The 14038-nt window shown below is 30.3% G+C and overlaps 2 protein-coding genes across 4 annotated transcripts in view; both read right to left on the reverse strand.

Annotated features, from left to right (window-relative positions):
* The window catches only part of LOC105152438 (membralin), an 84010-nt gene that overhangs the window by 68169 nt on the left and 1803 nt on the right, over nt 1-14038 (reverse strand). For all 3 annotated transcript variants that reach the window (XM_087410768.1, XM_011066752.2, XM_011066743.2), the window contains exons 4-8: nt 13809-14031; nt 12260-12389; nt 10034-10268; nt 9821-9911; nt 6671-6728 (exon numbers count right to left, since the gene is read on the reverse strand). In XM_087410768.1, coding sequence (XP_087266894.1) covers nt 6671-6728; nt 9821-9911; nt 10034-10268; nt 12260-12389; nt 13809-14031 — 737 coding nt within the window. The remainder of the gene's footprint in view (nt 1-6670; nt 6729-9820; nt 9912-10033; nt 10269-12259; nt 12390-13808; nt 14032-14038) is intronic.
* Nucleotides 1629-5164, reverse strand: LOC105152431 (cytochrome P450 9e2). The gene has a single exon (XM_011066732.2). It carries the CDS (start codon nt 4354-4356, stop codon nt 2806-2808), a length of 1551 nt encoding a protein of 516 aa, XP_011065034.1. The 5' UTR covers nt 4357-5164; the 3' UTR covers nt 1629-2805.

The raw sequence follows: 14038 nt of genomic DNA on the forward strand, positions 1-14038 counted from the left end.
AAAATCTTAAAAAAATATCAAACTAAAAAATTCAAAATAATGCAAACAATAGTCAGCGAAAATTAAACGAGAAATTTTTAACACAAAAATAAGTAAAAAAGACTACATTCGGTCAAAACGGATCTTGATGCCTAATAATTTTTTTATATAAATTTTCACAATTACTAGTTCAAGCAAACTGCGCGCCGATTATATTATAATATTTATCAGTCTTGAAACAATCCTAAGCTGGAATCACAAATTAAATTGCAAAATTAAATTGACAAGCACATTATTGTTAATGAGCATAATGTTAATGAGCATTTTTAAAACATTGTAAAGAATTTATTGCGAAAAACTGCTACCCCCGCTAAGATTCAAATCTCAGAATTTCCTTCATTTCGTTTTATTAATTCGATCTACCGAGGCACGTGAAACAATGTATTTCAATTTTATGTAAAAATTTCAAATAAAACAATGCAATTTTTTAAATTCACTTTAATCTGATTAAATACGCAAATACAATACTTAATATAAGTAAATAACTATAATATATAAAATATTTATATAAATAGATCCTATAAACATTTAATTTTGAGACATATATAAAATAATATCATAGATACATAATACAGAAAAATTAAAGCGTTAAATGTTTTATATAAGTAAATCTCTCTCATATATACATATATACATATATAGGTTCATGTATATGTGGATAAGTTAATAAGTAATCTTAACACTTGCCATTTTAATTTTTGAAGGTAAAATTAATTGTACACTTGAAGTAATTTAATCAGAAAATATAAACAAAAAAAAACATGAAAAGCAAAAAATCTAAGGATTGATATTAACAAAAATAGACTTTTAGCAAAAATATCATAAGCATGAATAAAAAATGGAAAATAAGCGAAACTTGAACGGAACACAAATTGTATGATATGAAACACCCAAACTCGTAAATGGACGGAGAAGGCATGCTACTCTTCACGCTGTTTTTCTATGTAAATTTGTATTTCAAACGATTAACCTGCGAAAATAACTTTCTTCGATGCCTCTGTTTAAACTTTCAGATTTCTCTTTCTTTTTTTAAGCTAATTCCGAAACTGGCCATAAAAAAATCATCAAACACGCGCTATTTTATCAAACTTATCGAAAACAATAATTAAATTGAAATAAAAACTTTTTGATTCGTTAATAATTAAGTCTTTTCAAAAATCATTTACTTAACAACTATTGTTTTGAAGAATCATATATAGTATTATAAAAAATATAATTGATACTTTCAAATGTGATTTAAATTCGAAATTGCAAGTTTTTAACCATTTGTAATCACATTAGAAAATCACTTATAGAAAATAAAAAGATACGAGTGTTGAATATTGTCTTAAATATTATTTAAGTTATAAAACAGTACTAAATATTAAAGTAACTATAAATATTAAAGTAATATAAATATTAAAGTATAAATATTAAACTATAAATATTAAAGTAACTATAAATATTGAAAACGCTTAAAATTTGTTCGAAATTAATTTTCGTACAGTAATATTTTCAACAAAAAAATATTAAAAAATCAGTAAGATTTGCATCAATGCTAATTAATGAAAAATAAGAGTAAAGAGGAAAATAAAGTATACAACGTATAATTTTTAAAGGATAAATTGCATTTATATATTTGATTTTCAAGTTTAAAAACATTGTAGCGACAAGTAATTTCAGTTTATCTGATTTTCATTATCTTATCACTCTTTCAGATAACAATATAACAAAATAGCATTATATTTCTATAGCTCCATTAAAAAAAACTCCTATCAACATTAAAAAGAAATAACGTAATCAATAACAAATGCTTATTGCAAATATTTGTGCAGATAATTATCTGAACAGTTTGTACTGACTAGATATAATGGACTGTTTCCTTAAATTTTTTTATCTTCAATATCTAATCTCAGAAAATGCATCACATCTGATTAGTAATCTCCGAAACGTACCAGACACATAAAAAGTATCAAAAATTTTATTTAAATATGCTATAATGGACTTATTTTTATTTATATAACTGATATAATATTATAAAATAATATTATATCAGTTATATAAATAAAAATAAGTAAAATATAATATTATAAAATAATATTATATCAGTTATATAAATAAAAATAAGTCCATCCAATTATTTACGATTTTTTTAGAACTTTCAAAATCTTATTAATTAAAAAAATATTATTTAAATGTATTATGAATATATATATATATATATATATATATATATATATATATATATATACTTGTATAAATGCATATACGATATGCAATAATACAGCGCATTACATAAGCATATTGTATCAGTGTGTTGCACCAGACATTAATGATATTGTATATTATACTTGTAAAATGTAACATTGAATTAAATTTACAACAAATTGCAAGATTCATAATAAAGAAATAATAAAGAAAGAAATTGTGTCAAAAATAAAAAACGCGAAAAACGTTTGTGTGATAAAGATATTCGCTTTTGTATAAAAAATTAATAATACCTCGTCTTTGTCATCTCTACTGCTGTATTTAGAGTGACAAGTAGAAGTTATATAAGTCATTAAAAACGATTAACACAAGCAAGTCACGATGTTTATCATAATATTTAAGTTTTGCCTTATTAATAAAAACTTGAACCTTGCATGAAAACGTAATAATATATCACAAATAAATCTTATTGTGTATTTACTTTAATAATTTGCTAAAGTGTATTCACGCGTTAAATATCTTGAAACTTGAAAGTGCAGTGATATTTTTCCATATATAAATCATAGACGTGTAAGATTTTCACGTTTCTCTCTTCTCCAAGCCAATCCAGAATCCACCAACAGGTTGCAATGTAAATTCTCTTTTATCAAATACAATTGGTTCAATGGTTTTTTCTGTAGTCTTCAGAGTAAATTTTAGTAAAAGATGAGCTATCAGAATCTTAGTTTCCATTAAAGCAAATCGATTACCAATACACTTTCTAGGTCCATGACCGAATGGTAGATAAGTATACGGTAAAATTTTATCTTTGTTCTCATCACTGAATCTTTCGGGATCGAACTTATCTGGATTCGGGAAGTATTCTGGATCGTGATGTAAAGCGTAAACGGGAAACATCAATACATTGTTAGGTTCAACAATTACATTCTTGCAGCCTGGTTGCGACGGAGGCAGTTCGTATCTCTTAACACAAAGTCTATCGATGAAGATAACAGGTGGATACTTTCTGAGAGTCTCAGAAATTATCAAATCCATGTAAGACATTTTCGACAGTGATTCGTAAGAAATCTCATCGTTTCCTTCGGTAAGATATTGTTGTACTTCTTTGCGCAAACGATCCTGAATATCTTGATTAACCGCCAGTTCGTGAGCAACGAAACACATCAGTGTTGAAGATGTGTCGAAACCAGCAAGGAAAAAAATGAACGCTTGCGAAACGATGTCATCTAATGTCATTTTGTGTACACTAGTACCTTCCTTGTTTTGAGCCTGCATTAGTAAATGAATCATATCCGGTCTGACGATACCTTGCTCTTTCCGCGTTCTAATGGTTTCTTCCACGATCTTCTTGAAAAATTTGGACGTATCTGATGAAAAAACGGTCAAACCAATTGATTTACAGAATGATGGACATATACGTATAAACATGAACTTGACTATTGCTAGCAATCCAGCAGAAAATTTAGTAGCTTCCACTCCTCTCGTGTAAAATTCGTTGTTTTGATCCTTCATAGAATTCACGCTTATGCCAAAAGCTGCCGTAGCAATTACATCATTGGTATACCGTCTGAATGCCCCCTTCATTTCAATCGCATCACAGATTTCGGGATGGTCAACCAAATAATCAACAAAGTCATGAGAGCATTTCGATATCAAATCAAACATAAACTTCATCTTACTAGCAGTGAAAGAGGGACTTAATGTATTCCTCATTTCTTTCCAACGATCTCCGCGCAAAGAGAAGATGTTCTTGCCAAACAGCGGTTCTACGCTTTCGTCAACAAAACTGCGATGATCCGGAAAATGTTCAAAATCCCTCACCATGACATCTCTAATCAACTCAGGATCGCGCAATAGCACGGCAGGTGTAGCAAAATCCATTATTCCAATATATTTAGCGTTCGGGAAGTGATTGTACAGATATTTGCAATAATCGGGAAAAGTGATGCGACGCAGAAACAACTTCCAACCCATTATACCAGTCGATAGCGAATTTGGCAGGTAAGGTACGCCCTTATTCCTCCAGTAAAAATATGTATGATGCAGCACAGTGACAACTTTCAAGATGCCAATGACAACCAAAGTAGTCAATAATAGCACAAAGGGCGACAAAAACAACGACAAATCCATCGTGATGTAAGAGTATAATAGACAAACGAGATGTTTCGTCGGACGCGGTGTAGAACGTTATAAATACACATATGTTGCGCGGATCTTATAGAATGAAACAAAGATGGGAGGGAGAAACGCCTCTTAGTATTATCGCAATGATACAGGTTACATCACTAACTGCACAAACCTATATCATGTCTATTTATAGCAGAGTAAATTAATTTTAATCTCGGTTTACTAACTTACGTTTTATCTCTTTCTAGTTCTAAGAATTAGAACAAGATAAAAAGTAAATTAAACTCTTAACTATTAAAGTTAATCTACGTTGGTAAAAATGGACATTAATCGATTAAAATGTGTATGCGATATTTTTCGATATATCATGTATAACTCAAAAAAAAGTCAACCATTAATAATTTAATTTAAAAAAATTTATTTCACGTTTAAATAAAAATTGAGGACATTTTCGATAGAAAAATAGTTTCTAATTATTAGTTAGATTAATCATCATTAGACTCATCATGCGTGTCTTGCAAACTACACTTGCATATGTAGTTGGACTAATGGACTTATATCTGACTAGACTATTAACAAATAGAAATAACTAATGCAGAGATTAAAAAAACGAAATTGTGCGAAATAAAAGTTTCATTCTTTTAGAAGTTACATGTTTCGCGATTTATCTCTGTATTCAGTAGAGTAAGTTCAGTATTAGATTGCCCCTCGCCTTGACGAAGTGAATTGCAATCACGAAACGTTGGCATTTTAATAATGGACTTGGACACGCAGATAATCCGCGAAACGTGTAGTTTTGGTGCACAAAAAGTTTCTGTGGAAACTCAAAAGTTTCATTCTCTACATCGTCAATTGTATCAAAGAAAAAAAGTGTACGAAAGTCATAAAATTCTTTTCGTAATTTTTACAGAAGAGATTCGTAATTTGCTTAAACAACATACACATACATGCAAAATATTTCATTAAAATATTTCTATAAGCATCAGTTAAACTTTATAGTATCTTATTAAATCAATGTATTCATAATAACATCAATTTCGAGTTTAGAATTGTGTCAATTTTAAATAGCTAATTCCACTACAAAATAAGAAACGTTGTTTAATTAATCGAAAAAAATAAACTCACAAAATATGCCAACTAAACAAATTACCAATAGAATTTAATCTTTATCTGTGCATTTTTTTTATTCATGAACATGAGCGTATCCAGAATTCTTTTCAGGAAGATTTTTATCAATTTTGTTATCATATAAACAGCAATGTTTGCGTTAATTAAATTTGCTCTTTTAAATTTTAAAGCTCTTTTGGAATTTAAAATGTCTCTTCTTCTCCTGATTTTGAATGGGAAAAATATTATTTTATAAATTATAAAATTTTTTATTTTTTTAAACAAGAGAAATTATATAGGCTCTACTGAAGCAAATCAAATAAAAATAAAAGCCTTTGAAAGCCAAAGCTAGATGTTGTTGCGATATAATTTATTGTGTATAACAATTAATTAAACATTTCGACTCATGATTAGGGCAATCCTCTTCAGCAATTACATTAACACTATAAGTAAATATATACAAAATTGATTAGACAATTTTTTTTCCTAAAGGAAATATAGAAGTACAGTTATATATTAAAAGTACAGTTATATATTAAAAACGAAATGTGTAATTCTTTAATATTGCTATTGTTATTATTATTACAAAATATTCATAATTATTTCCTAACTAAATTTTTTTTTTTAGAAAAGAATCTAGAAAAAGGCCTCCCATAATAAAATATTGCTATTATATATTAAAAATGTGACGTTAAGTTTAAGTTAAGTTAAGTTAATAAAGGGAGGAATGATACATAAATAAGATAAAGAAAATCATTCGATACAATTTATAAAATTAAAAAATTATGTGACAATTTTTTCTCAAAGCAATTCAACATATTTTTACAATATCTCGATGAATCGACATGAATGAATGATGAAGATACATGCTATTTAGACGATTTCCTGCCATTATATTGTGGAAATAATTTTTTTAATTGCCTTTCAGAGGAGATTTTGGAAGGATTAAACTCCCTTCTGAACATGTCCGTGCTCATAAAATATAATAAATGTGTTGATTAAACGAATCATTAATAGAACTTCGATTTTTATCTGAATATTATTTATGACAACTCTCCTTCTCCCCCAAATCCATTAATCAAATTGTCAAATCAAAATAATCAATTTATTTTATTTGTGTCTTGTACTATTTCTTTTTTTCATGGTAAAAATAAGTATAAAAATATTTCAGTTTATTAAATATTAAAATGTCTAAAATTGTATTACTCACCGATAAAGACAAAGATCTGATGATGCGAGTAGCGCAATAACATCGAGATTGACACCGTCTGAAACAATAAATAGCAAAAAGTTTGTATCAAATATTTTCGAAAATGTAGTTACGCAATTAGCACAGACTCAATCGACATTGTTTAAAAATGTCGATTAGCATTATGAATTACGGATATTCTGAAATTTTGCCCGAGTAACTTTGACAAAGTTACGGCATCACGTAAATTGCAAACTGGTCGCTCGTAGTCGGTTAGCGGGTTGAGCGAATGTTGAAATTGAATTGCGATCGGTTCAGATTGAACTAGCACCTGACACCCTCGAAGATAATCCGTTATTTGCAACAGGCAGCCTTAGTAACGGGGTCGTTCGATTCCACCTTGTACGAATGCGCAGGTGTTATTAAAAAAAAAAAAAGAATAAAAAAAGAATGAAAGAAAAAAAGGAGCTAATAGAGAATCTGTTTCTGATTACTATTTCCAAAAACGTCATACTGACGTAAGAGTAATTATTTTTCCATTCAGACAAAATATTTTGTTGTTAATGTTATACCTATAGCAGTAGATATACTATATGTATGTATATGCACATAAAGAAAATTTGTTTTTATGCAAATCAAACTTTTAAAATAAAAATATAATTTGGAATACGTATAATTATATCTTTTTGTCAGATTCGATTTGATGTAAATTAAATATTCTTCGTATATTTTTCTCTCAAGTTTCTCTCTTTTCTCGTTAAATCTCTCTCGATTCTTCTAAATTTATCAAAACCTCTTCCATTTTTTTTTTATGTCGCAACTAATAGATATCTCTTATGGCAAATCTGACTATTCGATTGTATCTATCACAGTACCAGCCAATCGAATTCGATATAAGAGATGTGAACCCCGGAGGGTGAAGCGCGAATGCGAGCGACAAACGTGCAAACACAAAGGCAAACAAGGAGAAAGATAAAGGAAGAGGGAATAATATTTCATACTATATCACATTGTAACGGAGCGCTGGACGTCGCGTGCACATGACAGAGGAGATACACGATGATACATGCACGACGACAGTCGTGTGCACGTGACTCGACGGCGAGCGCCAGCGGGGGTGGCTCAGGGTGAACCCTCCAGGCAGCCGGGACTCGAATTCACGTGTCGCGGCACGAGCGCTCAACCCTTTAACCGATATCGACGCTGCATTCGCTCCACATTGCAAAGCGAACCACATTGTTCGATCTAAAGAACAAAATATCTCACCGCTGAGCGGCAATTCGAGTCACAAGTTGTACTGCGGAAACAAACACGCGAATCCTATCATCCTCCGTCCGATGTTAGTGAGAAACTCTCGCAATGACTTTTCGCAAGACATTCGATTCTCACAATTAATTAGTATGATAAAAAAATAAATGATAAAACCTACAAGAATATTTTATAAATGTCACTCTGGAATCTATGTTTAGTAAGAAAAGAAAAAAATAAAATAAAGAAAACAAAGATTTGCGATTAATAAAGATCGTAAAGAGTAATGATTTTAATTATAATTGTTACTATACACGCGTGAAATATACACGTTACTATTAAAAGCATCGTGTCATCATTAAGAGTTTCATGGGTGATCTCAACCATAGTATGCCGCAATCTATTCCACCACAATTTGATACAAAATTACCGACATGGGGCTACTACGGCGAATACGATGCCTCTAATAACCTTGATTTATACCCGACGGTTCAGCTCCAAAGGGATTGCGCGTGGATGAGGACACTGGGGATAGGAAAGCTATGCGCAGACATGTTACTTTAGTGGATGGTTAGCTTGGATTGATTGCCATATCATTTTACACGTGTTAGGCTATCGTATAGGTGAATGTAAAATCGTTTCTCTGATGACGAGGAATTTATTATCGAAAAAAGGATATGAGTAAACTTATAATCTTGCAATTCGATGGCACAATAATTTTATCTTTTCGTATTTTATACTGTATACTTTGATATATATATATATATATATATATATATATATATATATATATATATATGTATAATCATTAATTTTATAAAAAGAGAATTTATTGTATTATATTAAATTAAAAAACTTAGATTTATACTAACAAACATAAATGATAAATAGAACTTTTGTTTGCAAATTAATAACTGATACATGTGCATACATATATTTGTATGTACGTACATGTATGTATATACACGGTGTTAGTTAAGTATGTTGCCATATTTAACAGAGTGATTCTTTGGTTTATTTCAAACAAAAAAGTTCATATAAACATGTGTCCTAAACGGCTTAGTTTCTGAAATAAAAAAATTTAAACGTGTAGTAATAATCTGTTTATTTGAAAGAAATACAGCTTGAACTAATCAAAAACTAGTCAAAAACAGAAAAACAAAAATAGGCTTCTGATGAAATAAAACAATTAGATGAATTATTAAAAATGACCTTGCCATGATACAAGCCTTCTTGTCAAAGATTGACATACACGCTCAAAGATATCAGGTGTGTTACATATTGCATCGCATAAAGCAACTATTCGATTCCTCAAATCATTCTCATTCTCTCTTTGGGGGTGATATAAACCAATGATTTCAGATGTCCCCAAAGGAAATAATCCAAAGGATTTAAGGTAATCTAGAAGGAGTCTTTTTTTTGATTTTGTAACTTTGACTTTGACTTTGTCACTTTGTTTACGGTTGTGAGAATGGTAACTCACATGAAGCAAGGCATATTTATGCAGGAAGATATCTCCAACGCAATTTACCGTTTCATTAAACATTTGCGAACATTCACCTGTATTTCGGAAACTAAGCCGTTTAGGACATATGTTTATATGGACCTTTTTACTTGAAATAAACCAAAGAATCGCTCTGTTAAGTATGGCAACATTCTTAACTAATATCCTGTATATATACATATATACACATACATAGTGTAGCTCATCTAATAATGATAAATTGAATTAGAAAAAAAATATATGAAAAAAAGGATTCCAAATTCTAAATAATCATTTACTGTAGATTGGATAATTTCTTGCATTTTGTTCAAATATAATCTTATGTAAATATGTATAAATATATGTCAAATTCTATAAACATACATACAATCGATCATAAAATTCGAATAACCCAATCATAAAATTCATAAAATACTTACAAATACGAGCATAACGAAAAATGCAGCTAGATATGATGTTCGTGCCATCCACATGCTCACAAATCGATAATGTTCTCCCGTCACGACGTTCCTATCGAAGTGATCAAAGTATAAAAAATTTTTTTTTATCTCAATCTCTGCAAAATTCTAATACATTTTAATGTATCTTTATCATTAAATAATCGTTGTATTCAACGTGAAAGTCATACTTACCGTAAAAATCCTTTGTTGTCTTCATGTTCTGCTAGTGTCTTGATACTTGCCATCAATAAATCGTCATATCCCAAAAATTCATCTAATATTAACCGTGAAAATGCATCACCAAAACATTTGTCGTTTGATGGATCTAAAGTGACAATTTTGACTGGAATGTTTAGTCTTTGTCGAGCGGCTGGTGATAATCGTAAGAAACCATATTCCAATGAATATTCTACAATATATCCATCTTCTAGAAATATAATAAAAAAACTGCATTAGTAAAAAAGTTGACTTTTATTTATATATAAATATGTACCTTATATTCATATTAAAAAACATTTTATATTGAAACCAGGGTTGGCAACGTTACCTCATAAAAATAACTCGCCGTTACCGTTTTTTTTCCTAAAAAATAATTCGGTATCGTTACTCGTTATTGATTTCCAAAAGTAATTTGTTACCGTTAATGGCATTCAAAATGTAACAAATCGTTACTTTTTTTCTTGACACTAATAGAATATTACAGCATTTTTCATAGGCAGAACTTAGTGCACATTAAAGCCGTTGTACACTATTTTAATCTGAATGTAAAAATGAGATATCTCAATTAATAAAATGCCCAAAGTATATTTTATCAAATAGCATAATAAAATGTATTGGGGATTTTAACTCGTTTTTATATTTTTATTAAACATACATCTTTACATTGATTTGTGTACGATGGCTTTAAACTATGTACATTAAGTGCATACTAGTTCTGTCAATAAAAAATATTATATGCAGATTTTGACAGTGAATATTCTGAAGAAAAGTCAGGATTCTATATTTTAATAGAGAAATAAAACTCAATTGATAAATATGTATATATATATATATATATATACACACACACAAAACGGTCTAATTAGGACTAAAATTTTTACGTGACTAGAAATAAAGTAACAATAAAAGTAGTAAATAAAAGTATTACCATTACCCCCAAAATGTAACTGCGTTACCATGAACATTACTCAGTAGAAAATGTAACATCGTTATCCATTCGTTACAGAAAAAAATAATTTGTAACGATAATGACGTTACAAGTAACGCGTTACATGCCAACCCTGATTAAAACAATACTATTTAAAAAAACAAATATCTATGTAGTGCGCGCGTACATTTAGATTTATAAGGAAATATTACTTTTTGTCCCACTCGGATTTTAATCAAACTTGACACCAATATTTATGTTTCCATCAAAGATGGAAACATATAAAACATTTTGTCGGAAATTCCATGGGTTAAGGAGATACAGAGTACGAAAGTTTTTGCATGAAAAATAATGAGAATAACAAACGGATAAAATGTGATTCTGTGTAACATTCTATTATTAAAAAAAGATAACAATTAAGTATAAATATGAAGATTGACTATTGAATGGTCAAAATAGAATAAATATGAGCAATAAGCTCAGTGGAAAAAATAATAATATTGGTACAATTTTTAATATTACAAGTATTTAATTCAAATATAAAACAATATTCTAGTGATGTTATATAATGATCTTACAGAGCGAATTTTTATACAGATATTTGTACAAACACGCACAAAATATGCAAATATGCATAATATATTCAAATAAATATGTATTTTTAGAATGCTCTTTCAATAAGACAAATTTTTATTTTAATGTTACTTTCCAATCTGCCTTTTAAAGATACAAATAATTGCATAAAAATTCGATGTCTAAATGATCAAAATGAGAAGATATAAAGCATGCTTTTTCAAAATTAAATTTTTTGATCTTCACATTTAGATCATTATATAACACCATTAAAATATTGTTTCACATTCGAATTAGATACTTGCAATATTGAAAATTGTACTAATATTTTTCCGTATTTTGTTTCAATAGTCAAACTTAATACTTATACATAATTGTTATCTTTTTTATAATAAAATATTACGAAGTCACATATTAAGCGTTGTTATTTTCATTATTTTTTATGCAAAAGCTTCTGCGCACTGTATCTCCTTAACCTATGGGATTTGCGACGAAATGTTTTCCATCTTTGGTGATAAACATTGGTGCCAAGTTTTGATTAAAATCCAAATGGGACAAAAAGTAATGTTTTCTTGCTGTAAATATTAATATTAATTTATCTCAATATAGTATAATTTCAATATAGTAATTATAAGTAATATCTATTTCATTTTATTTTTTATAAATAATATTTTATCTATTATTTGTTAGTTATTTACCTATTCTAGCCGTTTTATCAACATCTGATGAACGATCCTTTAACTGTATAACATTATCTTCATTTAAATGATCAGGCACTTCTGTAGAGTTACCTTCCACATTTGCAAAAGACGACTTTTCTTTAGATGTCTAAAATAAGTACAAATATTATTTCATACATATTATTTCATACACATATTATATATATATATACACAGTGAATGCAAAAAGTATTCGTACAGAGAAAATATTTTTTAAAAAAACATTTTTAAAAAGTAAATATTATCCAGCGAGAATGAGTCATCGAATTGATATTGAATTAATATCGATACGATGATTTCAATACCAATTTGACGTCGATTCGACGTTTAATTGACGACCATTTCTTGCTGTGTAATTAACAATTTATTTATAAAGAATAAAATAGACTGTATATTTCTTAAAATTATAATATATCAAAAAGATGTGTATTAATTACAGAAAATATATCTGAAAAATAAGTGAAAATTAAAAATTGTATTGTTTTGATGCTCAAAAAGTATTCGTACAATTGAGAAATTTAGCTTCTAAAATCAACAATATAGGCAAAGCTTGTTTGTTAATGTAAGAACAGAATGTATTCATTGTATTATATATAAAATTGAATAATTAATATTAAGTTTATTTTCTACAAATAAGACTTTTTTTATAAAAAATTCCTTGTACGAATACTTTTTGCTCTCACTGTGCGTGCGTGCGTGCGTGCGTGCGTGCGTGCGTGCGTGCGTGCGTGCGTGCGTGCGTGCGTGCGTGCGTGCGTGCGTGCGTGCGTGCGTGCGTGCGTGCGTGCGTGCGTGCGTGCGTGCGTGCGTGCGTGCGTGCGTGCGTGCGTGCGTGCGTGCGTGCGTGCGTGCGTGCGTGCGTGCGTGCGTGCGTGCGTGCGTGCGTGCGTGCGTGCGTGCGTGCGTGCGTGCGTGCGTGCGTGCGTGCGTGCATGCGTGCGTGCGTGCGTGCGTGCGTGCGTGCGTGCGTGCGTGCGTGCGTGCGTGCGTGCGTGCGTGCGTGCGTGCGTGCGTGCGTGCGTGCGTGCGTGCGTGCGTGCGTGCGTGCGTGCGTGCGTGCGTGCGTGCGTGCGTGCGTGCGTGCGTGCGTGCGTGCGTGCGTGCGTGCGTGCGTGCGTGCGTGCGTGCGTGCGTGCGTGCGTGCGTGCGTGCGTGCGTGCGTGCGTGCGTGCGTGCGTGCGTGCGTGCGTGCGTGCGTGCGTGCGTGCGTGCGTGCGTGCGTGCGTGCGTGCGTGCGTGCGTGCGTGCGTGCGTGTATATTTGTAATTATTTTATCGCTATTTATTCTTTATAAAGTTAAAATATAATGCACGAAAAATAGGTTGCATGTAAAAAAGACAATATTTTTTATTATATTTTATTATATTTTAACTTTATAAAGAATAAATAGCGATAAAATAATTACAAATTATTCTTTAATTACAAAAGATATAATATTATAAAATTAGTAATGTTTATAAAGTTTAAAATGCTATATTAAAGTATCAAGTGTTGTTATTAATATCTTCAAATCAGGAGATATACATACTATTTTTTTAGCTATATTTAAATCATTCCAAAGCTTTGTTGACAATGATGGGCTCATTGTTGTATTTGTTGTGCTTAAATCAGGATTCTGTGTTTCTCCAGAAATAGTAGCACTTGTTATCACATCCTGCTCATGTAGTGTCAAATTCTCATGATTCTCTTCGGCAGAGACGTTTATAGTATCTCGTTCTTCATCAACAGCAGATGGTTCAATATTTATAAAACTGATAC

The sequence above is a fragment of the Acromyrmex echinatior genome, chromosome 10, assembly GCF_024713525.1.
Source record: "Acromyrmex echinatior isolate Ae372 chromosome 10, ASM2471352v2, whole genome shotgun sequence".
NCBI lineage: Eukaryota > Metazoa > Arthropoda > Insecta > Hymenoptera > Formicidae > Acromyrmex > Acromyrmex echinatior.

Excerpts from the sequence above, each read along its gene's own strand:
- LOC105152431 (XM_011066732.2), bottom strand. The coding sequence starts at position 4,356 with ATGGATTTGTCGTTGTTTTTGTCGCCCTTTGTGCTATTATTGACTACT.